General features: G+C 48.8%; 1 protein-coding gene across 4 annotated transcripts in view; it reads right to left on the bottom strand.

The window, feature by feature from the left end:
* CDC42BPB (CDC42 binding protein kinase beta) overlaps positions 1-26,200 on the bottom strand; it is a 114,384-nt gene that overhangs the window by 39,356 nt on the left and 48,828 nt on the right. For all 4 annotated transcript variants that reach the window (XR_010939874.1, XM_067722755.1, XM_067722892.1 and 1 more), the window contains exons 3-8: positions 24,392-24,475; positions 20,240-20,335; positions 12,855-13,003; positions 4,035-4,128; positions 2,001-2,201; positions 33-281 (exon numbers count right to left, since the gene is read on the bottom strand). Coding sequence is in view for 3 of the 4 variants with exons in the window: in XM_067722755.1 (XP_067578856.1) it covers positions 33-281; positions 2,001-2,201; positions 4,035-4,128; positions 12,855-13,003; positions 20,240-20,335; positions 24,392-24,475 (873 nt within the window). In the remaining variant the exon portion in view is untranslated. The remainder of the gene's footprint in view (positions 1-32; positions 282-2,000; positions 2,202-4,034; positions 4,129-12,854; positions 13,004-20,239; positions 20,336-24,391; positions 24,476-26,200) is intronic.

The following is a 26,200-nucleotide window of genomic DNA, read 5'->3' as shown; positions in this document are numbered from 1 at the left end:
GGGTGCAACACGGGGACGGCCGCTGCACTTACAGCGTTCCTCAGCACGTCGTCATCCACGTCAAAGTTGGACGTGTCGGAAGGACTGCTCACATCCGGGATGTAAGGGGCTTCCAGGTTTCGTATATTTTCCCAGTTCAGTCCTTGGAAAAACGCGTGCTTCTTGAAGTCCTCCACCCCATTCTGTCCCAGCCGGCGCTCCCTACTGCAGATCAGCCTCTGGATGAGGTCTTTCGCCTCCTCGGACACGTCTGTGACGTGGGATGGGAACTGAAACCGCTCCTGGAGGGGGAAGGGGGCAAATCAGGGGACACGTGATGAAAACACTCAGAAAAATCTAAGGTGCACAGACATCACAGGGAACAGAGTAGAAACAACAGCTCCAAAGCAACAGTCATTTTTTATTTCATGGTAACTAAGTGCAACCAAAGCTAATGAAGCCTAATTCCAGAAAAGCAAACATAAAAATCATAAGTCTTGCTGGTTTTCCTCATGGCAGACTTGTTACCACATTGCACATAAATTAAAACAGTGATAAATTTTCACCTATCAAGGTGGCAAAGAATGCTGACAACAGGCTGTGGGTGGGAGGGAAACTGGCACAGCCTTTCAGAACGCATTTTGCCAACAGCTGTGGCAGTTCCACTTCCAAAAATTTAGTCTAGAGAAACGGTCCCAAAGAGAAAACATAACATGTTCATGATGCCATTCTATTCTGACCAAGAAAACTGAAAAGTACCTAAATGCTCATCAAAAAGGGACTTGTTAAAACAAGATACGGTGCACACATACACAGAGAGTAAGGTCCACCTCCGCGTGCTGACAGAAAGAGGACCAAAACCCCGGCCATACGCGATGTGATGCCATTTATCTAAATGCCAACCCCCCACGCCAGCTTAAGTCCACAAGGCCACATACCACCATGGCACAGTGGGCCTGAGCACTGAGCCGCCCCTGCTGTCCCGGGCTACAGTGGAGACTGAATAAAAGAACGAAGAGACCACTAGGCCAGGCCCCACAGGCGGCAGGCGCTTGGAAACAGCAGGTCTCGCTGAGAAGTATACGGGGTGTTTTCACCATCTATTTACTACATGCACTTTTGCATGTCTGAAGTTTTTATAGTAAGTATATATTAATTTATAAATAAAAAATTATTTCTACTTTGGGAAAAGTGTTTTTTTTAAAAAACAGTATAACTTGCTTTGATTTAAACAGAAGACCCTTTACCACTTTAGTGTTAATCTGCTCCCTATTTGAGCAAATAAAGGGAGACACGGCTGCAGGACAGATGGCAGACAAGTGGGAACCTTGCTGGGGTGTGTGAATGACAGAGCAGGTGGGGAAAAAAATAATGCTGTAAGCAAACAGGCAGAAAGGATGAAACTGGCATTAGAAAGACATTTGATAAGGAGTATGAAGAAAAAATACAGATGACAAAAACATTAGATGGAAGAAGAAATAATAAACAGAAAAACGAAGGAAACAGAAGAAAGCAACGTTGAAGTGAGAAATGAACAGCTGGGAAAAGGAAAGGGGAAAAATAAGAGGAAAAGAAATAGGATCAAGAAAGGACTAAGAACGCTACTATGTTGAGATGTGTGATCTGTTCATGACAACTGACTTCTGGGCAAACAGGTTTCAGAGTCTGAGCTGGCATCTGGTGGATCCAGACGCACAGGTGGTCAGTGGGCCACCCTCTCTGGCAATTCCCACCCCACACGGCACCGCGGGTACCTGCGTTTTCCTACCGAAGCCCACTTCTCCTGCAGCGATCCTGGCCTGATGAACCCGTCACCCTCCGCCAGGAAACAGAAGCATCCTTGGAACCTCCCCTCCCACCCAGCCTTCTGTGTCAGCAGCCTGTGCAGACTCCCATCTGGCTGCCCAGCCTACTCCACCCCGTCCCTCTTCCCCAGTGACTCCCCCTCAGGCTGCCTCCCTTGCCTTGGGGCCTGCGCCTCGGGACTAGAACAAACAGGGTGTGGAAATGTGACAGCTTACTTCATGGTTCATGATCTTTCCATAGGTCTCCACAAGGGATTCTGCATAAAACGGTGTTTCTCCATAAAGCATCTCGTACATGCAGACACCTAGAGACCACCAGTCGCACTCGGGGCCGTACTTGCCCATGCCGTCCTCCATCGCCTGCAGGATCTCTGGGGAGATGTAGTCAGGGGTGCCCACGGCCACAGAGGACTGCACCTTAGGGGAGAGGGCGGTTGGTGTTGAAGGGAAACCCTAGGGCATCTCTACTTTCAAATTCCTAATTATTTTCTCTAAAACAGGGACAGCAGATGATGAAATCATCATGGAATAAAACTGGCACCTGATCATGATTTAAAAACCTAAGAATTCAAAATTCAATGCAAATAAGTGTTGCTACAGCACTAAACAGAGGCAGTGTCCGGAATGCACGGGACTCTTGCAGGCTGGGTCTTTCAACGCCCAAAGGCCCACCAAGCCTCCACATGGCACTGAAGACACACATTCTCCACTGCGGCTCAAAGTGTGGTCCAAGGACCATGTGCATCAGCCCAACCCTTCTCAGACCTTCATGCAGGGACACCATATACCTGTGAGACAGAGATTCTAAGACGCTGCATTTCTAACATGCTCCCAGGGGAAGTCCAGGCTGCTCACCACACCCTACCCTCTGGCCCCCAAACAGGAACGTCTGGAAGTAGGTCCAGGGATCAGCTGGGTGCCTGGACACTCCCTACATGGGGCACTGGGAATGGACCTGAACGTAGCGACACCTCTATGGAGGGCTACAACTGGTGAGGTGGCAACCATCCCGGAGAAGGCAAGGGTGCTGCGCAGGCTGAGAGGTCACAGACCGGCCTCAGAGCACGTGGAGTGCACAGGCCTGAGGGTCAGGCAGGACATGGAGACAACAATCCAGAAGGCCCGTCTGCACAAAGACCAGGCTCTCCCTGGGTGCCAGCCCCAGAGCCATCTGAATGACTCAGCGGGGAGTCCTCAGGAGCTCTGACCGGGCAGCAGGGCAACAGCCGTCGGGAGCTATCGCAGGGTGAGTGCCACCGGGACGGGAGTGCCATGCAGGTAAGAGAGGTGACCAACGCTCCGGCTCAGACCAAGGCCACTGCTCCCGTCGTTACAAGACTGGCTTCGGGGACAGCACCAATATATCAATCAACGCGTGGTCAAGACTTCCAGAAATAAGAGATTGGCTTTGTGGAGAGAAAGTGAGGAAATCGCTTCGCTCATTTGAAAACACTGTCAAGTGATGCCAGTTTTACAGGTTCTTTTACTGCTGCTTGAAAACTCACAGTAAGAAGGGGGGCGGGGGTCTGCTCTCCTCTGGAGAAGTAGTTGCATTAGACTTTATGATATGTGTAGATTCTAAAGAAAAGTCTCCCAAACACCTCAGACTGAAACTGTGACAAGGGCCGCAAGGGAGAACGTAGACGACTCCCTAACGCACTGGAAGCCGCTGGCTGGAAGCAGCTGAGCGAGGTGCAGCAGCCCCACCTGAGGCCACTCAGCCAGCGTGCTGGTCCAGCTGAGGCCCAAGCCCAGCCTCCTGGTGACGGCCCCTCCGGGGAGGTCCTCCTGCTGTGCAGGGAGTGTCCGTTGGCCCTTGGAACAGGGGTATCAAGGCCCCCATTTCTACATCTGCAACACCCCTGGCTGACAGGAAGTCCCGCCCCAGACGGAAACGAGAATGCACCATCACCCAGTTAAGGTCTGTCCACCTGGCAGGCATTTTAAGCAAGGACCCAAGGGCTGCCTCTCTTTCACTGCCGTGCTGGCACACTTTTAGCTGCCTAGGGATCTGAGGAAACCTGAGAACCCCCCTTTTAGAAGGCATACGTATTACTTTTGTAAACATAAAAAACAAAGATGTTTTAAACTAAATAGAAAATTTCAAGTGTCTCCTAAGTGCATTCGTCTTAATTTACATTAATAAACTTGGTTTCTTAATTGTATCCCAAACTGAAAATGTAAATAAGCCCCGTCTAATTGCAAGCAAACCCCAAAACCAAATGGAAAATCTCCAACAAAAATACCTACAGTTCCATCATCATTCATCTTCAAACACGATCCAAAGTCAGCCAGGCGGATATGACCATTCACATCCAAAAGGACATTGTCAGGTTTAATGTCTCTGTTAGTAAAATAAATACATAAATTAACCATTTCCATGCAACACATCAGGTAGGTCAAAGCCCTTAACTGGTAGCGGATCAGCGGGGGAAACGCTAGCATCAGTCATGACAGCTGTAACAATCCAAGAAAACATCCCCGTGATGATGCAGTCGGGCGTGGCAGCAGCAGTCACCACCAGCGCTCACTCCTGCACAGCAGTTAATCCCCCATTACCACGCTGAGACACCGTTACTGTTCCCACCCACCCACCCAGCCTGCGAACCAATGCTTCCAGAGCACCTGCCTCGTGCCAGGCGCTGCTCTTGAGCCCGGGCCTACGACAGTACCAAGACGGCGCTGCCCTGCCTTCACGAAGCCTCACACCAGCTGGGGTGTCAGGAAATGAACATGCAAATGCACAGATGTGCACATGGTCTTGGCATCCCTGAGTACAATCCACGGGGCAAGTGCTACAAAGAAACAGGAGGAGATACAAAAAGAGGTAGAGGGACAGAGTGTGAAGCGAGTCAACGTGGCCGTTACCACTGAGAAGAGACGCCTGAGCAACTGGGGCAAAACAGCTACAGACCAACAAAGCACCACGTACGCCAAAACTGTATTTTAGAGACAACAACAGGGAAGCTCCAGAGTGGAGCAGTCTGCCCAGTTACACAGCAGCAGGAAAGTAAACTGTCCCACTAAACCCGTGGTCTTACTGACGGTTCTTCTGTGCACTTGCCAACACCGGGCAGGGATGGGGGGACGGCAGGGTGGACTTTAAGGAACTAGCCCTCCTTCCTGGCAGAATAAGCTTATGCAACTGGAAAAGCCACATAAGCACGAAAAGGAACAGAAACTTTAAAAGCAGAGGAAGACATTCACCAAGAAGAGTACAAGGATGTTTCCAGCAGCACAACTTATAATAGCCACAAAGTGAGATCCACCTAACGTCCACCTGCAGGAGACAGGTAAAGCAGCGGGCTGTCCTCAAGTGACAGAATGCTACATCTCAATGAAATCACACAGGAGCACCAACTACTCCCAACACAACAGACGAGTCTCACAAAGAAATGTGAGCAAAAGATGATGACAATTCTTACCCCAAAAGAGAAACAAAGCAAAAAAAACCCTTCTAGCACTCCAAACAGAAATAAATCTCCTGAAATAAACACCCAAGAATATGAAAAACAAAACAATATAATCCCTCAGTGAGTCAGAAAAATAAAAACTAAGAACAGGGGACTTCCCTGGTGGTTCAGTGGTTAAGACTCCGTGCTTCCACTGCAGGGGGCGTGGGTTCAATCCCTGGTCAGGGAACTAAGATCCCACATGCCCTGCAGTGTGGCAAAACAAAAAGGAAACAAAAAAAACCTACGAACAGAACTAGACAAACATAGGGAGAAGTGAAAAGAGAGTTGATTTAACCCAGGAAAGAAATAGAAGAAAAAGACAAAATCTTAATAGAAATAAGGACTAAATTATAAGATGCCAAAGGGGAATCAATTTAAATAAAAATCTAATGAAAGGCATTGAAGAAATGGAGGAAAAGGTCTGGAAGAATAAAAATGAGAAAGAATTAAAAAGGGTCAGAGAGAAAGTAGCTGGAGACTGAAATGGAAGACAAGCAAAGAAGGCACAACATATACATAACAGGAGTCCCTAAAGAAATCAAAACAATAAAACATAACTAACATTTGAAACTATACTCCAAGAGAACTTTCCAGAAGTAAAAAAGACCTGAATCTACAGACTAAAGGGCCCATCAAATTTAAAAATAAATAAATAAAATGTCCTGTTTTTTGGAGCCAGACAAGTTGATATGGAACAACCAACATGCAAGAATAGCTAGAAAAACACTGAAGAGAAAGAGGTATGATGGGGGGACTTGGCCGTACGTGATTTCAAGCCTCCATGATTAAAGCAGTGTGGTCCCAGAGCACAGAGAGAAAGACGACAATGGAACAGAATAGAATGTCCAGAAACAGACCAAATTCATAAAGAAACTGAGTATATAATAAAGATGTTATCTCAAATCAGTGGGCAGACACAAATAAGTTTCATGCTGGGACAACTGAAGAGCCTTTTAGTTAAAGATAAAATCAGATTCATTCTTTTTTTTTTGCGGTACGCGGGCCTCTCACTGTTGTGGCCTCTCCCGTTGCGGAGCACAGGCTCCAGACGCACAGGCTCAGCAGCCATGGCTCACGGGCCCAGCCGCTCCGCAGCATGTGGGATCTTCCCGGACCAGGGCACGAACCCGTGTCCCCTGCATCGGCAGGCGGACTCTCAACCACTGCGCCACCAGGGAAGCCCAGATCCATTCTTTATACAAGAATAAACTCCAAATGGATAAGAGATCCATACGTTAAAAATAAAACTATTAGAAGAAAACATGGGTTTTCTTTTTCTCTGGGGTTTTAAAAAAAAGTACTTCTAACTATGACTCAAAATCCCAATGTAATAAAAGACCAATAAATTTAATACATTAAAAAATCTACATGGCAAAAGACTACAATAAGCAAAATCAAAAAGCAAATGGCAAACTGGGAAAAAATATTTGCAACATATATTACAGATAAAGGGCAAATGTTTAGCAACTGAAGGGAAAAAGCTAGAAATCAGAAAAATGGGCAAATGACATGAAATAAATAACTCACACAGAAAGATATAAAAATGAAATTCAACTCCGCAAGAAAGACAAAAAACAAAAACAAAAAAACCCAACTGTATAACCATCTCTAATCCATCAGATGGCAAAAACATAAAAATATACTATGTTGCCAAGGCTGCAACGAAACAGGCACTTTCATACATTGCTGGTAGGAACACAAAAAGGTATATCTCTACGGATGGAAACTGGCAACATCTGATAAAGTTAAAAAAAATGTTAGTATATATCTAATATGTATTTTATTTCTCTGTCGATCCAGTGATCCCACTTCTAGGAATTCACCCTAAAGACACACCGACAGTACAAAAAGATGTAGGTACAAGGTTATTCATTACTGCATTATTTATAATCGCAAAATACTAGAAACAACCTAAATGTCCACCCACAAGAGAATTAACTATGGTACCGATACATGTGGCGTGCTGTGCAAACGTAAAAGAGAATGAAGAGCTCCATGAGCTGATACAGAATGATTTCTAGGATACGTTAAGTGAAAACAACAAGATGCGTTAAGTGCGTATTTAACCATGCTACCTTCTGTTTAAGGAAAGGAGAAATAAGGAAACATGTCTGCTCATCTTGCATACACACACACACACACACACACACACACACACACACGATAAACGGAAAACAAGGAACTGGTTACTTAGAAGGGGCAGGGAATGAGGTGGATGCGATAAGGAAGGAAGTGACAGTTCTGAGTATAACCTTGCTTAGTTTTGGTATTATCGAAGCATGCTTGTGTTCTACATGCTTAAAAAATGAAACGAAATCAACAAAGATGGGAAGGGGCACCTGAAATGGAAAGCTGATGAAACCAGTGAACCCAATTGTATTTCAAACCAGTAACACAACAGCACTGAAGGGAAATGGGGTAGAAAAAAAACCCCAAACCTAAGTAACTTACGGCAGAGAACCTGACACTTGCAGTTGGGAGGTGGGGTTAGGGCTAGGGTTAGGTTTGTTTTTAGTAGGATAAAAGCAGAGCGAGGGTCCCTGGTAGCTCAGGACTTCCCTGGTGGTGCAGTGGTTAAGAATCCGCCTGCCAATGCAGGGGGCACGGGTTTGAGCCCTGGTCCAGGAAGATCCCACATGCCGCAGAGCAACTAAGCCCGTGTGCCACAACTACTGAGCCTGTGCTCTAGAGCCTGCGAGCCACAACTACTGAAGCCCGTGCGCCTAGAGCCCATGCTCTGCAACAAGAGAAGCCACCGCAATGAGAAGCCCGCACACCGCAACGAAGAGTAGCCCCCGCTCGCCGCAACTAGAGAAAGGCCTGCGTGCAGCAACAAAGACCCAACGCAGCCAAAAATAATAAATAAATAAATTTATAAACTATAGTAATAAAAAAAGCAGAGCAATTCTGAAGCTACTTCAGATACATGGCAGGGCTGGGCAAATGACTGGACGTGCTGGTGCTGCCGGGAGCCAGAGGAGGAGACGGAAATGGACCAGGAGAAAGCCAGAAGGGTAACTCGTAATTCCCAAATTAGACATGGGTCTGTATGTATAAATGCAGACGTGTACAGACATGCACTTTACTCTGTCCACTGAGGGGCCTAAAACAGACACCCTGTAACTCTGAGCACACCCAGCACCCAGATATGGTCTTTAAAACCACTAAAGGCACCAGGGTTCCTCAGAGAAGGTACGAGATGAGCCAGAAACTAAGGCAGTTCTCAAAAACGATGAGGGCATGTCAGAAACATGGGAGTCAGGTAGAAGGGGCTTCCACTGGCCAAATACAGGACAATATAAGCATAAAAAGAATTCAGACAATGACAAATTATAAACCATTGGGGTGGCAAAGGATCCAGGTACCCACACTGATAATAAATAGACAAATGGGAGAGAAGGGAGGCGCTTCAACGTGGAGTGGATCCTGGAGTTTGGAAATCGTCATTTTGCAACCATCACAGTAAAGGCTGGACCAGGCAAAAATCATCAACAGATACTAAATGTAGGGGGACACTCTGAAGAGGATGTATGCATGATCTTAAAGTGCCTCCCCACAGATTGCTTTTAGATACAAAGGGGAAAAAGTCCTAACTATGCAGCAGTGAATCACTACTTGAGTCTAAGAAGACGGGTGGGGAGGGTCTTCACAAAGGTTGCCCCTCTCCCTTTATACCCTCCAGAGGTGTTCAGCTGCTAACCATATGCGTGCACCTTTTTTTTCCAATGGTGTTGGTTTATCTGGGCAGCATGATTCTCTATTTAAAATATAATAACATCAATAAATGTTATTTAAAAAAAAACCTGAATTGCCCATTTGCATGCAGGGAGGTTACAAAGAGAGGCCCTCTCAGCAAAACACCAGGGAGGCCGAGGGCAAGGACTAACCCAGAGCTCCTACCAGCAGTGCTTCTGAGCTGGGCAGGTGGTCCCCACAGCACCAACTGAGAGAGCAGCCAATCCATGAGCGGACTGTCCCCATGGGCCACCACCCTGCTTGGGACTAACCCAGCCCATTCTCCCTCCAAACCCAGCAGTGGCCGCTTTTCCAGTAGAGTCAGGGGCACAGCTGAGAAGCAGCTCCAGTCCCCCGAAAGGGCCTTTTCTCTGTTGGCTGTTGTGACTCTGGTTAAAACGGTGGAATTGGCCGGGGCGGGGCCAGGTGGGTGGGATTACAGCCCTGGACAGACTGCAGTCTGATTTTCCTTTCCTGTTCTGCCCGTGATGCGCTGAGAAGGGAGGCCCTCCCGCCCACTGCTGTCCCATTTCTGAGCGACACACAGTGCGCCCATGGGGCTTCCTACTGCAAAACCAACCCGCAGGCTCAGTGGAGGTGGCGCAGGGCTGGTCCCTGTGCCTCCATGGACGGGCCTCCGCGCCAGCCTGGCTCCTGGAGGCCCCGGGCTGCCTCTGTCTTCATCCAGGTCCTCTACTCCTACTCCACGCCTCTTCTACTCGGCTTTCTAGTTTTCCTTTTCTAAGGCCTTTCTTTCTTTTTTTTTTTTTTGCATTATGCGGGCCTCTCACTGTTGTGGCCTCTCCCGTTGCGGAGCACAGGCTCTGGACGCGCAGGCTCAGCGGCCATGGCTCACGGGCCCAGCCGCTCCGCGGCATGTGGGATCTTCCTGGACCGGGGCACGAACCCGTGTCCCCTGCATCGGCAGGCAGACTCAACCACTGCGCCACCAGGGAAGCCCTCTAAGGCCTTTCTTGTTCTCTGAATATTCCTTCTCTTAAAAGTGTACCTGTTCTTATTTCGATCGTAAGCTGTACGTATTCTGTTCTCTCTGGGGATGTGATTTCCCAGCTGCGATCCTTCGTGAGCCTGTTGCTCTCCGTCTCTGCCTCTGCTGGCATCTGGGTCTGACCTCTCAGGAAGCGGCGGCACCCACCGGGGGGGTGGGCTCCCAGGTCCGAGCTCCCCACTGCTTCTGGCACAGTGAGCCTCGCAGGGGTCCAGAGCCAGGGAGCAGCCGTTCCGCACGCAGAAGCCCGGCCGGCGGGGCGGCGGGCACTGCCTGAAGTCGCCAAGGCCCACATCCTCCCACGGGAAAGGGCCCCAAGCTACGGTCTGAACCACGCTCCTCAAATCCACCAGTGAGAACACTCTTGTGCTGATGAAACTCATTTACTTCTGGCCCCGCCAAATGCAGCCTCAACTTACATCCCCCTGAGACTGGGTAGGACTGACTTCCTGTATTACCTAACTTTGTGAACTGTCTAGCAAAAACGCAAAGCTTACTGTTTTCACTAGGTCATTCAAGCACTTAGTCTGAATATGGAGTTGACTTTAAGGGAAAAAAAGTTCTTGAATTATTTTAATGTTTCCTACCATGCCCAGAGATTAAAAGATAGAGCAAAACTTCTACACAACCAATTAAGAAAATGAGGAGAAAGCTTCCTAATTAGGGAAAAACAGGAAAGAATAAACTATTCAAAAGACAGTCAAATTAATTTCCCTGGAGCTCTGTGACAAATACAAAGACATTCATCTCTCTGTTGTGAATTAGGCAAAGTTCTCTCAAGAAGAGTATAAAATCTAATGTTGAAAACAACAACAATAACTGTTATAAAAGCAGGCGTAACGACATTAAAGAAAACAGGAAAAAGAGGAAATGCCCTGTCCCAAACCTCATGGCCCTAAAAGCAGCAACCGCTATGGGGGGCAGCTCCCTGGGCTCGCCCATGACACGGGGACCTATGCACAGCGCCCTGGGCAGGAGCGTGTGGTCCCAGGCAACCTGCCCCCCCCCGCCCCCCGCAGGGCAATGAGGTCACACTCTTGGCAGGACTTGAAGGGCTGTTACTTTGACACTGGTAGCCATTGCTACGCTCAGAGCAGGAGCTGCGTCTGCTTAGGAAAATCCCTGACAGGCTCAGAGGCTCAGCCCGACCACAGTGCAAGGTCAGGGGACTCATGACAGCTGCAAACCTCTCGACGGCAACACTGAATTCCACACGGGATCATCTATCAGTCATGTATGTGAATGGAATTAAGATGCTCCTCTCAAAAAATTTATTTCACACACCTCCTTTTCCAGAAACTGCTGGAGGATATGTGCCACCAAATCAGAAGAATAAACCAAGAAACAGAAAGACGCACGACTCAGAAAACAAGGGAGCCCACCCCAGGGAGACGGCAGGAGAACCTCTCCACTCAAAAAGAAACCTCACGATGAGAGCCACCAGAGCAGGAAGGCGTGGGAAAGACAGAGGGATGGATCCGGGAAGGTAGATCGAGGACTGCTGGTGTGTCTGAACGTACAGAGCTTTACAATTTGGTCACGATATTTGGGGATAGTTAGTGGCAGCTACACAGAGAAGTAGCCAAAGAAAAAACAGTGCAATTATTAACTCCAGAGGAAACAAAACTTTATATAGGAAGTGTAACTATTTATACCACAAGGCTCATCTGTAATATTTACACAGTATACTATAAACGCCACACACTGATCTAACCAAAAGTTATTACATTTGACCCCTGAACAACACCAGGGCTGGGGTGCCAACCTCTGCGCAGTCGAAAATCTGAGTATAACTTCAGTCGGCCCTCCATAGCCGTGGGTCTGCACCCACAGACCGTGTAGGACTGTATTATGTATTTAGTGAAAGAAATCTGAGTATAAGCGGACCCGTGTAGTTCAAACCCATGTTGTTCAAGGGTCAACTGTATTTTACTAACTGGGGCCAGATGGGACAGGGAAGTTTGAGAGTTTGTGTGGGAGACAGGGATGAGAGACAAATGTACTTACTTGTGTCAAAGAGTCAAATCTCCATATCGATAGACGTGGTCTAAGACCTCCCCACCCCCCACACAAAGTGAAACAGCAATGAAGCCCGTTATTTAGAAATATGGAAGTAAACAGAAGAAACAAGTAAAAACTGTCCATCGTTGCCTATGGCAAGGGGCAGCAGGGTGGGGGATGGCTGGAGACTCACGTTTTGTTTTAAGCCCTGTACAACTATTTGACTTTTTAAAACTACTGCCGTGAAATACTTTCATAAAAATAAAATAAGTAAAACAGAACAAAACCAACAAAACCCCACCCAAACCCCACAGGATTAAAGCACTGTCTTAAATGGTAGAATGAGACTGACACAGAGGCACAGGCTGGCTGAGGCACTAAGGCCGCTGTCCTGGCGGGGGAGGGGTGGGGAGGGCAGGAGGGGGCCCCCCGCCCCCGCCTGACATGCAAGAGCAGTTACACTCACTCAATTCAAGTCCTTTACGATGCTGTGATGTGAGCCCCTCTCCTCAACCCAAGCCCCCTTTCCTGAGTGTTTTATGGGTGATTGAGGCATGAGCTCTGGGGGCTGGGCAGGGGAGAACATGAGCCAATGGCAGGTAAATATCAAAAGACAAGGTGACTTCAGCTGACAGCAATTAGAGCGTCACAACAGTCACGTAAAGCTGGGGTCTCCTGGGAGCCAGGTGCTGGGGTGTAAAGCAGCGACCTGGTAAGGCATCCTGCACCATGGCAGTCAAAGGGAGGACCCGCTAACTGCACGACTTCCCTGCACAGCCTGGGACTGGGGTCCACGACTCAGGGGACTCTGAAAGGAATATCCCGACACATTAAAGGTGATTTCCATAAAATATATAACAAGGTGATTACCTGTGCACGTAATGAAGCTGATGGATGGAATCGATAGCCAACACCATTTCACCAATGTAGAATCTTGCCATATCTTCTGGAAGCTTGTCCTCAAATTTACTGAGCAGGGTCAGTAAATCACCACCCACGTAATAATCCATGACTAAGTACTACAGTTGGGAAGAGAAGGGCAGAGAAGACGACATTCAGCCACTACGAAACCTAACAACCAAAGGTCAGCTTCCACTGCAGGAGCTCTGGACTCCTCACGTCCGGGTGGACGGCTTCCTGCAGTTCCTGTCATCCAGGACTTCCCCCCAGAACAAGGACCCTGATGGACCATGATGCTGCTGTAGTTGAGAAGAGATTTCAGTAAATACTTATTCTTCTTGTCAATAAAACCTACCTGTACAACACAGTCAGATGGTATCAATATAGGAGTCACATTCCACTTATAAGCTGATGAAAGGACCACTGGTCTCTCTTCTTTTTGGATTTTATTTATTTGCACACAGCAGGCCCTTAGTCGTCTACTTTATACGTAGTAGTGTATGTATGTCAGTCCCAACCTCCCAGTTCATCCCACCCCGCCCCCACTCTCCCCCCTCGGTGTCCATATAAGGGGACACCTGTCTCTGTTTCTGCCTTGCAAACCGGTTCATCTGTACCATTTTTCTAGATTCCACATGTATGTGTTAATATATTTGTTTTTCTCTTTCTGACTTACTTCACTCTGTATGACAGTCTCTAGGTCCATCCATGTCTCTACAAATGACCAAATTTCATTCCTTTTTATGGCTGAATGATATACAAGATATTGTTGTGGGTTTTTTTTTGCCACACCGGGCGGCATACAGGATCTTAGCTCCCCAACCAGTGATTGAACCTGCACCCTCTGCAATAGAGGCGCAGAGTCTTAACCACTGGGCCACCAGGGAAGCCCCTGAAAGGACTGCTGATTTCTTGATATCGTTCAATCTTCCTATGTAAACTAGCAGTGTTATTATTTTTGATTTGTACAAATCATTTTTTCATATTCTTCAGAAATATTTTACCCCAATCCCCTTCATTTTTATTGAATGAAACACTCTTTAAATTCTATAATGCTTTACAATTTTCAAGTTTCACACACATGTTCTCATACAATCCCATAGAAACCCCCTTTTCAATTCCCTACCCCTATACTGCCCCTCTCCCTTCCCTCTCCCCAATGGTAACAATTAGTTTGTTCTATGTATCTGTGAGTCTGCTTCTTTTCTGTTATATTTACTAGTATGTTGTATTTTTTAGATTCCACATATAAGTGATATCACACAATATTTGTCTTTCTCTGACTTATTTCACTTAGCATAATACCCTCCCATCCACCCATGTTGCTACAAATGGCAAGATTTCATTCTTTTTTATGGCTGAGTAGTATTCCATTACATATATGTTATATACATATATACATCTTCTTTATCCATTCATCTGTTGATGGACGCCTAGGCTGGCAATTGTAAAAAAACAAACAAAAAAAATGCTGCTATGAACATTGGGGTGCATATATCTTTTCAAATTAGTGTTTTTGGTGGGGTTTTTTTGGATATATACCCAGGAGTGGAATTGCTGGATCATATAGTAATTCTATATTTAGTTTTTTGAGAAAATGCCATACTGTTCTCCATAGTGGCTGCACCTATTTACATTCTCACCAACAGTGTAGGAGGGCTCCCTTTTCTCCACAACCTTGCCAATGTTTCGTTATTTGTGTTCTTTTGGATGATAGCCATTCTGACAGGTGTGAGGTGATATCTCACTGTGGCTTTGATTTGCATTTCCCTGATGATTAGCGATGTTGTGCGTCTTTTCACGTGCCTGTTGGCCAGCCGCATTTCCTCTTCGGAAAAATGTCTATCAGTTCTTCCGCCCTTTTTTTAAAAAATTTATTTATTTTGGCTGTGTTGGGTCTTCATTGCTGCATGCGGGCTTTCTCAGTTGCGGTGTGTGGGCTTCTCATTGCGGTGGCTTCTCTTGCTGCAGAGCACGGGCTCTAGGCGTGCAGGCTTCAGTAGTTGCAGCACAGGGGCTCAGTAGTCGTGGCACGCGGACTCTAGAGCACAGGCTCAGCAGTTGTGGCGCACGGGCTTAGTTGCTCCGCAGCATGTGGGATCTTCCCGGACCAGGGATCAAACCGGTGTCCCCTGCACTGGCAGGTGGATTCCTAACCACTGCGCCACCAGGGAAGTCCCTTCCGCCCATTTTTTAATTAGGTTAAAGAAGAATAAACAAAATAATAATATTTTCAAAATGTCTGAAGAAAATAACAGAATGAAGTCCCATAACATACATTATAAAGAAATGAAAATTAAAATAGTTTTGTGTTGATTCACGGATACAGTGAGAGACTAATGACATACAAAATTCAGAAGGAAAATAAACGTATATGGAAATTTCACCTACAGTAAAGGCAGGAGAGGAAAGAACAGATGCAGATTCACAGTGTCTCCCTAGAGACCCCAGCCCATGGATAGGCAGCTGAGCCTCTGTCTCCCCAAGTGTCTGCTCCCCGAAGGGCTGGTGTTCCTATATGTGCAGGGAGGATATTCAATGTTTGAGAAAGGGCATCTTGGGCTATGGTCTGACGGGTGTCTCTGCTGGCTCAGCACACACTATATAACCTGTTCTCAGGGCCCGTGCTGCATTCCCTGGTGAGCTGAGCTGTCACTGCCATCAGTAAAGCTGTGTCACCTGCACCTGACCCGCCTTCTCTGCCCGGGAACCTCGGGAATGGCCACACCTCATTTGAGTGATTCCAGCAGTTGATGACCTGCCTGATTCCAACTCTGTGGGGGACCCGACTCCCCCAGGGCCATGGGTGGTTAAGAGTCCGCGATCGGTCCACAGAGGGACCAGGCGTGTGGGGACGTGGGGGCAGGACATCCCAACACTTGGATACTCTTTGTCTAGACCACAAACTGGCACAGGCAGAAGATGCCAACTTCTCAAAAAAAAAATGTGGAAATAACAAACATCCTTGATTATGAAAAACAGATGATCTTCTTCTGAAGATATGCTAGAATGGAAACTTCCTGGACAGGAACTTTTTCTTTTTCTTTGTGAGAAATCCTCCCCCTCCAAAATGGGAAGGACTTTATAAATCATGTCAAGAGGCACACAGGAACCAACATAGGTAGAAGACGCCAACTCCTTTAGGAAAAAAATATGTGGAGATGACAAACATCCTTGATTATGACAGACCATCTTCTTCAAAGCAAATGCTAAGATAATAACTGCCTAGATGGGGAAAATACATATATACACGTACATATATTTAATCAGTGGAAAAAATGACTGAAAGGTTCGACACTCCAGGAAGTGCTCTAAAAGCTAATGGCCCAAAGTGGAAGCACAAATAATACTCCATCAAGTTTTGTGCGGTTTAAAACTATTTCTCCAGTTTCTCCTGCCACACGAAGAGGACACAGGACCAGAGAAGGGAGGTGAATTACCTAAAATCACAAAACCAGCGGCTCTTATTAGAAAAACAGTTTCATGAACAAACTGAAAGGTAAGTTCCTATGGGTGCATCCCCACGGAAGGGTCAGAGAATGCACTGCTGGAGTGGAAACCAGAGCCCCAAGAGGGCAAAGGCCGAGGCGCTGGGTGTGCTCCACCAAGAGCACTGGGCCATCCCTTCGCTCAGCGCTCACGGGCCCGGGGCCAGCAGTGCTGGGCAGCCTTCCACCGGAAGACAGTCTTCCACTGGAAGACAGCCCCTCTGGCTGCACCCTGAAGGCGACGGTGGAGGAGCCCCAGGGGCTGTGGAGACCTGATGGGGTCATCCCACCAGGCAGAGAGAGACTGGCATAGCCAGAGTCAGGGCGGCAGCCAGCACCCCTACTGCTGGGGCTGCTGAGCAGAGACCGCTGGAGAAGCTGTTCCCCCCAGGAACCGCCCCCTTTGATGCTTTTAAGAGATGGATGCCCTGGTCTGAGCAGTTAACTTTTAACCAATGAACAGAGAGAGGAAATCCCACTCCCCGATGACTCAGCCAGAGAGACAATCCTTTAGTATTATGGAGACCCTAGTACTAAGAGCTACCGTTCGTGGTGTAACTATAATGTGCTGTGCCTTCAGGTTCTACGACTTACAGCCACCATCACTGTTAATCCTCAAAACTGCCCTGGCCACAGCTACTGTCATGACCGTGGTTTACAGGTAAGGAAAGGAGGCTTGATGACGCAGCCTAAGTCACCCAGCTAGCAAGCAGCAGAGCTAGGATGTGAACCCAGGCAACTGGACTCCAGGTCCTTGGTCTTAAATGAGGCATAGTGTCTCCTGGGAGAGGGCAGCCATCAGCCCGTGGCCGGGCCTGTCTAAGGAGGAAGCCTTCCCTGCAGATCCCTGTTCACAACAGCCCTCCCATCCTGCCTCAGAACTCGGCTTTCAAGACTCACCTCACTCGACCCCTCCGCTGAGAAGCCTCCCTGATCTCCCTGCCCCCTCCTGCCCAACGGCAGCCTCAGTCGGGCCTCCCACCCTGGCCTCCTGGCACTGTCACCCATCCCTTCCACCCAAGAGCGGCTTCTACGGGCGGGAGTCCTGTCGCTCCCACGCCTGGCACAACTCCGGTCACACAGACGACTCTCAAAGGACGTCTGCTAGCTCACTCTCTCAGTAACAAACTTGTCGGCACCCGCTAGGCGACGGGTCCCTCCTCCACGGGGCTGACATCACGTGGGGGGAGGTGAACACAGGAATTCAGAGTGACGGGACCAGGAAGAAAACCCAACTGTAGGCGTGGGAGGGCCCGACTGGCGGCTCCCGCACACGGACACCGTGAGGACCCAGCCCGGGGGTCTGAAGGGCAGAAGGAAGCCGGCTGGGCCAGGGTCGCCTTCCAGACAAAGGGACTGAGAGGAGCAGGAACGTGGCCCCTGGAGACACGGGAACCGGCAACTGGGGCAGAGCGTGGCAAGTGCAGACAGGCTGAGGCCAGGCCCCGCGGGCCACGGCAGGGACGTCGGGCTCCACTCTGAGAACCACGAGAAGCTGCATCCTGCTCCACGATTATAGCTTCCTCTGGCTGCCCTGTGCAGGGCAGACTCGAGGGGGAGGGACGAGAGCAGGACCAGAGAGGGGCCCAGCAGGAGGCAAGGGTGACAGCGCTGGGGAGGGTGGGCAGAACGACAGCTGGGCAGAGCACAGGTAATCCGGGGGAGCAGACCACAGCACCTGTGGACGGACACACGGGTGAAGGAGAATCGGGTGCCCCAAAAGAAAACAGTGGGAGTGAGGCAAGCGCCGCATCTAGCGGAGCTCAGCGGTTTCCCTGTCCACCTAGAAATCTGAAAAGAAAAACAAAAGTGTATCACAGCGGTGCCAAATACGATTAATGGGCTCCTGGAAAACAAGTTTACAAGAAGAGTAACCTGCAAAGGCTGATAGGGCAGGCAAGTAGAAACGTATTTTTGGAATAAGAGAACGCTACCAATTATGTCCCCTGTCACATAACACAGAATCCTGACTTGAGTCGATAAGGCAACACCCTTTTAGTTACTGGTGAAACAAGTTTAATTTTTACGAAACGCCCAGTCTAGATACCCACAGTAGCAACTCTAACACAAGCGGGCTCTGTGGGGCGGGCTCCGTGTCACGGAAGACCCCTCACCCTGCTGCACCCTGCGCCCCAGCGGCACTCAGGCCGCTCACTTCCCGTCTCATTCCTCCTCACCTCCTCCCCGCAGGGCAGTGACCGCCCCTAAAAACGCCACTCGTGGGTGGCAGAGGCAGGAGCCAAACCCGGTCTTGCAGCCCCGTGTTCACGAACTAGGAAGGGCCAGGGCTCCTGCCATCCTCCTCTCCGCGGTCTTCACCGTACGTCTGACTGGGGAGCTCCCAAACTCAAGAAGACGCTCCATCACCGGAATTCCTTACCGGCTGCTCTGACTCAGAATAAGCTGGCAACACGCTACGCCGACTGCAGGGAAACTATCTGAAACAGAAAAAGCTGTCTTCCTTCTGTGCAGACCCAGACTAGCACTCCTTAGAGATTTCATTCAGTTCTTATCAAAATAGGAAGTGAACTGGAGACAGTCCACTCAACGCAGGGACACTGGTCCCAGAAGCAACGGGTTATGGAAAGATGGCCCCAAGCAGGAGGACTCTTTTCTCAGCCAGAGGGAGGGCACCGCGCACCACCTCCTGCCAGAGGGGCCCGGGCTGGGCCTGGCACAATCCCTGTACCTGTGTGATAAGCTTGGACAAATGACTTCCTCCCTCCTTGCCCCAGACCCCATTCATAAAATGGTGGAAAATCATGAATGCCTGACTCACTTGGCCACTGGGAAGAGTGACCGGGATAACCCACAGGTTGTGCTCAATAAACCCCAGCTGCCCCTTCCATCAAACACATGTGTTTTCAATCTAAATAAAGACTATAACGAACTATTTCACCTAATCCTAGACTACTGTATCCAAGGGAGTTCTCTGATGTCTGCAAGAGATTATTTTAAGATAAATAAAAGAAATCCTCCATGACTCCACTTGTAAGCAAATGCAGCCCACTACTGCGAGTGAACTTACAAGTCAGTTGTTCTCGAGAACACAGCCGAGGCCCCTGCCTTCGAGGCCCCGTGCGGCCACTGCTGGGGAAACATGCCAGCTGTGCCCCGGCCAGAGGAGCTGGGCTGAGACCGGCTTCCCTGAGGTCTGCCCAGGCCCCGTCTACCCAGAGCTCCACGGTGCGGACATTTTTAGGTTTAGGCAAACCTGGAAAGTCATTCTCAGAGTTAAAAGTCCTAACAAAGCAGTCGTGGAGTCACGCAGGCCCTGAGCCAAAAGTCTGGTGTCCCTTTCACTCCAAACTGGTTGTCTTGCATCTGTTCTACTAGGCGTCCGAGCGCAATTCTACCCACGCACGTGAATCACAAAGCTGATTAGCCTACACTGCAAGTGAGCCCCAGCTCCAATCAGAACAAACAGGTGACAAGAACAAGGGGACCAAGAGTCACCCCAAAACCTGTGTCAGCGGCTCCAGCGGGGAGGGCTGCAAACCAGCACGTGCCACCCGACCTGGCCGTCAGGGAAACGTGGCAGAAACACCCACTCGGTTAAAGGGTCAAACATTTTAAATCCCCACAGCAATTTCTTATTCTTTTAGTAATTCAAGATAGAAAATGTTTTAAACCCCCAGTTTATAATAAACCAAGAATAAAATAAGCACCTTATCTAGTGATTAGAGGAAAAAAGTCCACCTGATGATTACATGAAAACAAACCCTCAGTTTTATCTGTCAAATATACATTTAGGCAACTACAGTTCCGGTGTCTCACTCATTTTTTAGTGGCAGCACAAAGGAATCGAAACACTTCAGTGAGATGCCATTTGATAGAGTCCTTAAGTTCTTGGTGACCCACACCTACCAGGTAATTTTCATCCTGAAAGGCATAGTGCAGAGTGGTGATCCACTGACAGTCCCCATTCACCAGCACATCGCGTTCTTCCCGGAAACAAGCCGTCTGCAAAGAATTGGGGAGAAAGTCAGTCTGTGTCCATCGGGAAAGTGCCCTGCAGAGCACAGTCCCAAGCAGACAGAGGCTCTGGAGACAGTGTCCCCGGCCTTCTGGGACGCAGGGACCCAGGCGCACCGCCGCCTCCCAGTGGGGCTCCTGGCACCAGCTGAACCTCTGCTCTCTCCTGCTCCTGCAGCCCGACCCTCACCCCGGTGCACCAAGGGCCGCTGAGAACTCACCTCCCCACCTGGGGCTTGCACCCACCCTCCCACACACGCCGCTTCCAGGGCCAGCACGCCAGGTTCACCCCAGCTCACGCGTGCGTTTCAGATACAGCTTCTGAGCTGCCCCCCATTCCAGTGTCGCCGACTTCTCGGGGTAGCCTGTGGTGTGGCTGCCCCTCATGTCCCATCCCCTCCACCCCACCCCCATCGCAGGACTACAGTTCAGGAGCCACACGGCTGGCCGGACAGGGCACAAACCTGCTTACTGATCTGAGTTACAGACCTGGGTCGGTTATTCTCAAGAAATGTGATTTATTTACAGTACACTGATGCACATGATGCTAACAGGACTCTCCTATGAAGACCCATGGCCTGCAGCACGCGGGCAGAAGGCCGTCTTTTAGGCTGCTGTGGGTTGTTGATTTTTTTTTAAGAGCTTTAATACACAGGTAGAATCTGTATTTAAAAGGAACTAGGTCTTTGGCATAATTATAATAAGATGTCCTCTTTCTTGACCACAGAAGATTTTAACTCCTCCTTGTATTTCCAACTTGCAAAGCTTAAGGAAAATGACAGCACCCCTAAGGGAGGGTTTGCACACACAGCACGGCAGCAAGTTCTCCACCTGTTCTCTCAGAGTCTCCTGGTGACCTTCAGAACTTGTTTTTCTACAAGTTTTTCTTTTCTAAACTTTTTTTTTTTTTTTTTTTTTTGCGGTACGCCGGCCTCTCACTGTTGTGGCCTCTCCTTTTGCAGAGCACAGGCTCCGGATGCGCAGGCTCAGCGGCCATGGCTCACGGGCCCAGCCGCTCCGCGGCATGTGGGATCTTCCTGGACCGGGGCACGAACCCGTGTCCCCTGCATCGGCAGGCGGACTCTCGACCACTGCGCCACCAGGCAAGCCCTCTTTTCTAAACTTTTAAAAAGAGTTTTTTCTTTTGAAAACGGGACTGAGGTAGATGTGTCCTATTCTCCTAACTGAAGCAGACGAGAGAACTTAACAACGTCCAAATGTGCAGAGACAAGTGGTTCTGAAACTACCATGGCCCCCAGACCACAGGCCTGGGGAAGGGGCAGCAGAAAGAAAACCTGAGTCCTGGGGCCGGGGCCAGCCCGGAAGCCCCAGTGTCTGGAACACTGTTTCCACCAGGTTCTGATCCACATCCTCAAGTGTCTACCTAACAACACTCAGCATAAAGCCCGTTCTTAAACCAGGATCGCCAGTATGGTACCCACAGAGAGGAAATGTACATACTGTTCAATAGTGTTAAGAGCAGATAAACTTTCTAATTTTTTTTTTATGACCAAAAAAATAAAGAACTAAAAGCCCAGCCCGGTCTATAAGTTATGAACTTCCATTGCCTAGTGACTTTTCTACTGCCAACTCTTGTTGAATTCATGCTTTTAAAGATGAGTTTTTGAAGTCAATATTATAAAATTAAATATTTAAAATAAGCCGACGAAGGGCTTCCCTGGTGGCGCAGCGGTTAAGAATCCACCTGCCAATGCAGGGAACACGGGTTCGAGCCCTGGTCCGGGAAGATTCCACATGCCGTGTATCCCACTAAGCCCATGTGCCACAACTTCTGCGCCTGCTCTCTAGAGCCCGTGAACCACAACTACTGAGCCCATGTGCCACAACTACTGAAGCCCACATGCCTAGAGCCTGGGCTCTGCAACAAGAGAAGCCACTGCAGTGAGAAGCCCGCGCACCACAACGAGGAGCAGCCCCTGCTCGATGCAACCAGAGAAAAGCCCACGCGCAGCAACAAAGACCCAACGTAGCCAAAAATAAATAAATAAAATAAACTTAAAAAAATAAAAATACAATACAATAAGCCCACTAAATGAAATGTGAATAAAAAGATAAATTACCTTAACCAGCACTGTATCTATATTACATTTTTGTATGTATCACACACACATATACTTACAGCCCATTGTACACATTCTAGGATAATCACCATGATTAGCAGACAACCTTGGACTTGGTGCTGAGTATGCCAGTTAAATAGGTTGTATGTAACCAGATTTACATTTAAAAAGCAATATTTACTTTTCTAAAATGTACTCACTCACGGTGACATCTGGGTAAATACTAACTAGTATGATAAGGTGAGAATCACCTCTCCCTAACCTGAGGACCTCACACACACTTCACTCCAGAGGTTAACATAACAAGTCATACCATGTATGGCTCAGCTATCACCTTTCAAAAATCAATCACTCCTGTAAAAATATAAACTTCAATAGAATTTGCCGCTAGTATTTCTTTCCCCAAACACTTATTTCCTTTCCCAAACTTTCATGCAACAGTAGACGATTCCCCCGACAAGAGAACTGCTTCAGTGATTTTCCTGTGTTTGCCAACATGCCAGTGATGACATGAAGAAGGGCTGCCAGGGCCGAGGCTGCAGCACGAGGTGAGGAAGGTGAGGGGTGAGGATGGCAGGGAGGACACCAGCGGAGCCAAGAGGGACGGAGGCTCGGAAGGGGGTGGCTGAGGCCGAGTCATGGGCCACCCACATTTCGAGCCCTGGTAGCTGCAAAACTGGTGACGACTCAGTCAACCAACATGCATTTATTGAGCAATAAACAGGTGTAAGACCTTGTGCTGGGTGCCATAGCTGGAAAGAGGAAACGGGTGTAGACAGGGAAGGAGGAAAAGCCACACGCAGTGTAACATGATGAACCTGAGACGCTGGGGGCGGTGGGGAGGAATGCTGAAGCGGAAGTGCCCGGCGAGGGAGGGAAAACCTGAGCTCAGGACAGCCATGCAGCCTCAGTGAGAGGCGTGTGTACTGTCCGCACAAGGTGGCGACTGTCATCGGCAGGTAAAAATCCAGAACAAAAGAGGAAAGGGCCACCTAGAATCACAAGGAGGGTTTAGTGACAGGATGAGAGAGGCCAGAAACCACAGAAGGAATGTCGAAAGGAGGAGGTGGCCGATTCTGGAGGGGAGAGAGCCGGGCAAACAAAGGGCAGCAGCGGTGTGAGGAGGGGAACAGCGGCTTGGGTGCAGAGCGGGCACTGAGCCAATCAGAGGACAAAGGACAGTGATGGGGCAGCTCAGAAAGGACAAAGCCAGGAGGCTGATGGCAACGTGCCCTTGGAAAGGAAGGACCCTTGGCTCCAAGGTGAATGTGAAATGGAGGAACACACAGGGCGGGCAGTACAGACACTGGGAGGCAGTGGAGGTGAGTCTGGCAAGGACCAGAGGGAGAACCTGTGTCTCAGTGGGGGCTGGGCGTGGGACTGGGTAGAGCGGGGTCGGGGGCACGAAACAGCCGCCACAGGGATGGACGAAGAAGAAAGAAAAAGCGGGTCAGAGGCTGCCATGCAGCAGTCATCTACTTTTATTTATAATCTTCACTCCCCTCGAGGAGGGAATACAAAACATTTCCAAATTCAATAATTCCTTCTGCAGAGGGAGCAGAATTGAGATAAATGCCTGAAGGGTTTTGTTCTGTTTTTTGGGTTTTTTTGGCCATGCCACAGGCATGCAGGATTCTAGTTCTCCGACCAGGGATCGAACCCAGGCCCCTTGCAGTAGAAGTGTGGAGCCTTAACCACTGGACCGCCAGGGAAGTCCCTCCATGGAGGTTTTAAACTGCCCCTGCAGACACACCTGAGGGGGAGCTTGTGAGCAGGACACCTGGTAATGAGTCAACACCAAGGCAGACGGCGCTGGGAGGGGGCTGAGGTCCTGTTGACAAAGAGCGGCCTGCTCTCGTCAAGGAAGGAAGGCCCAGATGTGGTCTTACCCAGCTGGGCTTCATCACCCCTTTTCGTGCATATAAACCCCTGTTTACTTATTTATTTAATGCTCCACACTTACCTCTGCTCTTTTAAGCATCTCCCACTTGTTGAGGATTTTCATGGCATATATGCGTTCAGTGTTCTTCATTTTGACAACAGCAACCTGCCACACAAATGGGAGTTTAACAAAAATTTAGTCAACGGAACACAAAAGGTCAGCACATTTCATATAACTACAGGGAAATCTTAATTGCCTGGAAACCCTGGAAAATAACCTGTTAAGGAAAGTAGTTTTCTATGTGAATAAAGATTTGCCCTTTTAAGCATCAAAACTTGATTTTAACTACATTGCAGCTTGAATGATGTCACCTGCTCAGTCCGAAACGCTTCAGTGCTGAGCACCGGTGCACATGGGGGTCTGCTGGCCTCTACTCTGGTGTGTCTGGGGATCTTCACGGTAATGGCTTTTGAAGTTCGTCAGTGGCTCCCAAGCTGCCCTCCTGCATTCAGGGGCTCCATCCCCACTCACGCCTACCCACCTCCACTGATGCCCATGTCCACCTCTCATGCCCACGGCCAGCCTTTGCACGTGCCCGGGCTTAACTCTGGGATCTTTTCTTCACTGGGTTGGTGAGTATCTAGGGGGGCTCTGGAATGTAACTTGGGCAAATTCACTTCTTTGTGCCTCAGTTTCTACAACTAGAATGGATAACAGCAGGACTGGCCTAAGACTGCTGTGCGGATCAAATGAGTCAACACAGTTAATGTGCTCAGAATGGTTAGGCACGTAGTTATTAGCCCTTAGTGTGCTGGCTGTCAGCCATATTCTTCAAGGTACAACTCAAATGCCACCTCTTCCAGGAAGTCCTCTTGGGACTCCTGGTCTTCATCAAATTTCAAATGAACTCTTCCATTACTACCAACACCAGATGTGATGTCTGCACCATCATATGGTACATCCTACCCTATATAAAACAGTCATTCGTTGACCTAAGTCCCCTTCACAAAACCATAAGCAGTGATAATAACTTCTGAGCCGTTCTGCTGCCAATGGCAGGCGGCCACACAGCAGGGTTGGAACAAAGAGTTCTAAAAGTGAATCACTTACTTCCTTACTTTCTGAACACCACCACCACACAACAACATCGTTGAAGGGACCATGAGAGCTGACACTCACGGACCACTTCCCATGCCCGGAGCTGTGCCAAGCAATGGCCCTGCACCCTCTCAGCTAATCGTCTCCAGAGCCCCAGATGGTGGCTACTTCTAATATCCTTACTTTACAGATGTGAAACCTGAGGCCCAGAGGGGTTAAACAACATGCCTAAGAAGCGGCAGAGGCTCATCCTCAGGTGCGTGCCTTTTGGGACTGTATTATACTGACCGTCATAATTAGATATAACCCTCCCGGAGCCTGATGGTGGCGGGCGGGGCTGGGGGTCCCCAGGACGTGCCCTGATGTGGCTCCAGAGCCTGCAGATGGTCAGAGGCATCTGCCCTCCTCTGCAGGGCTCCCAGCCAGGGCCCCCTGCCCACGAGTACACCGAGATCACGCTCCGGCCATCGCCCTCAGTCACCCCTCTCACTGCCACTCCATGGCACACCACACCTAAGCTGCTGTCTATTCGCTACGGTCTTAGAAACCACTGACCAAACTCGCTACGACTCTGAATAAATTAAAAATAAACGGTGCGTAAATAAAGGCTTTGTGGGCTCTCCGACATGTCTAAGAACAAGAATTCTGGGCACACACTTTGTCATCATGTTAGAAGTGTCTATTTCTTCCTGGGAATTAGCTATAATCCAGATAGGTGAGATATTAGAGTTAAAAAAAAAAAAGCCACATAGTAGTTACTACACAAAAGGTCTAACTTGGCAAGAATGGTAG

This window comes from Pseudorca crassidens, chromosome 1 (genome assembly GCF_039906515.1).
Source record: "Pseudorca crassidens isolate mPseCra1 chromosome 1, mPseCra1.hap1, whole genome shotgun sequence".
NCBI lineage: Eukaryota > Metazoa > Chordata > Mammalia > Artiodactyla > Delphinidae > Pseudorca > Pseudorca crassidens.
This window is presented reverse-complemented; position numbering and strand designations above follow the sequence as displayed.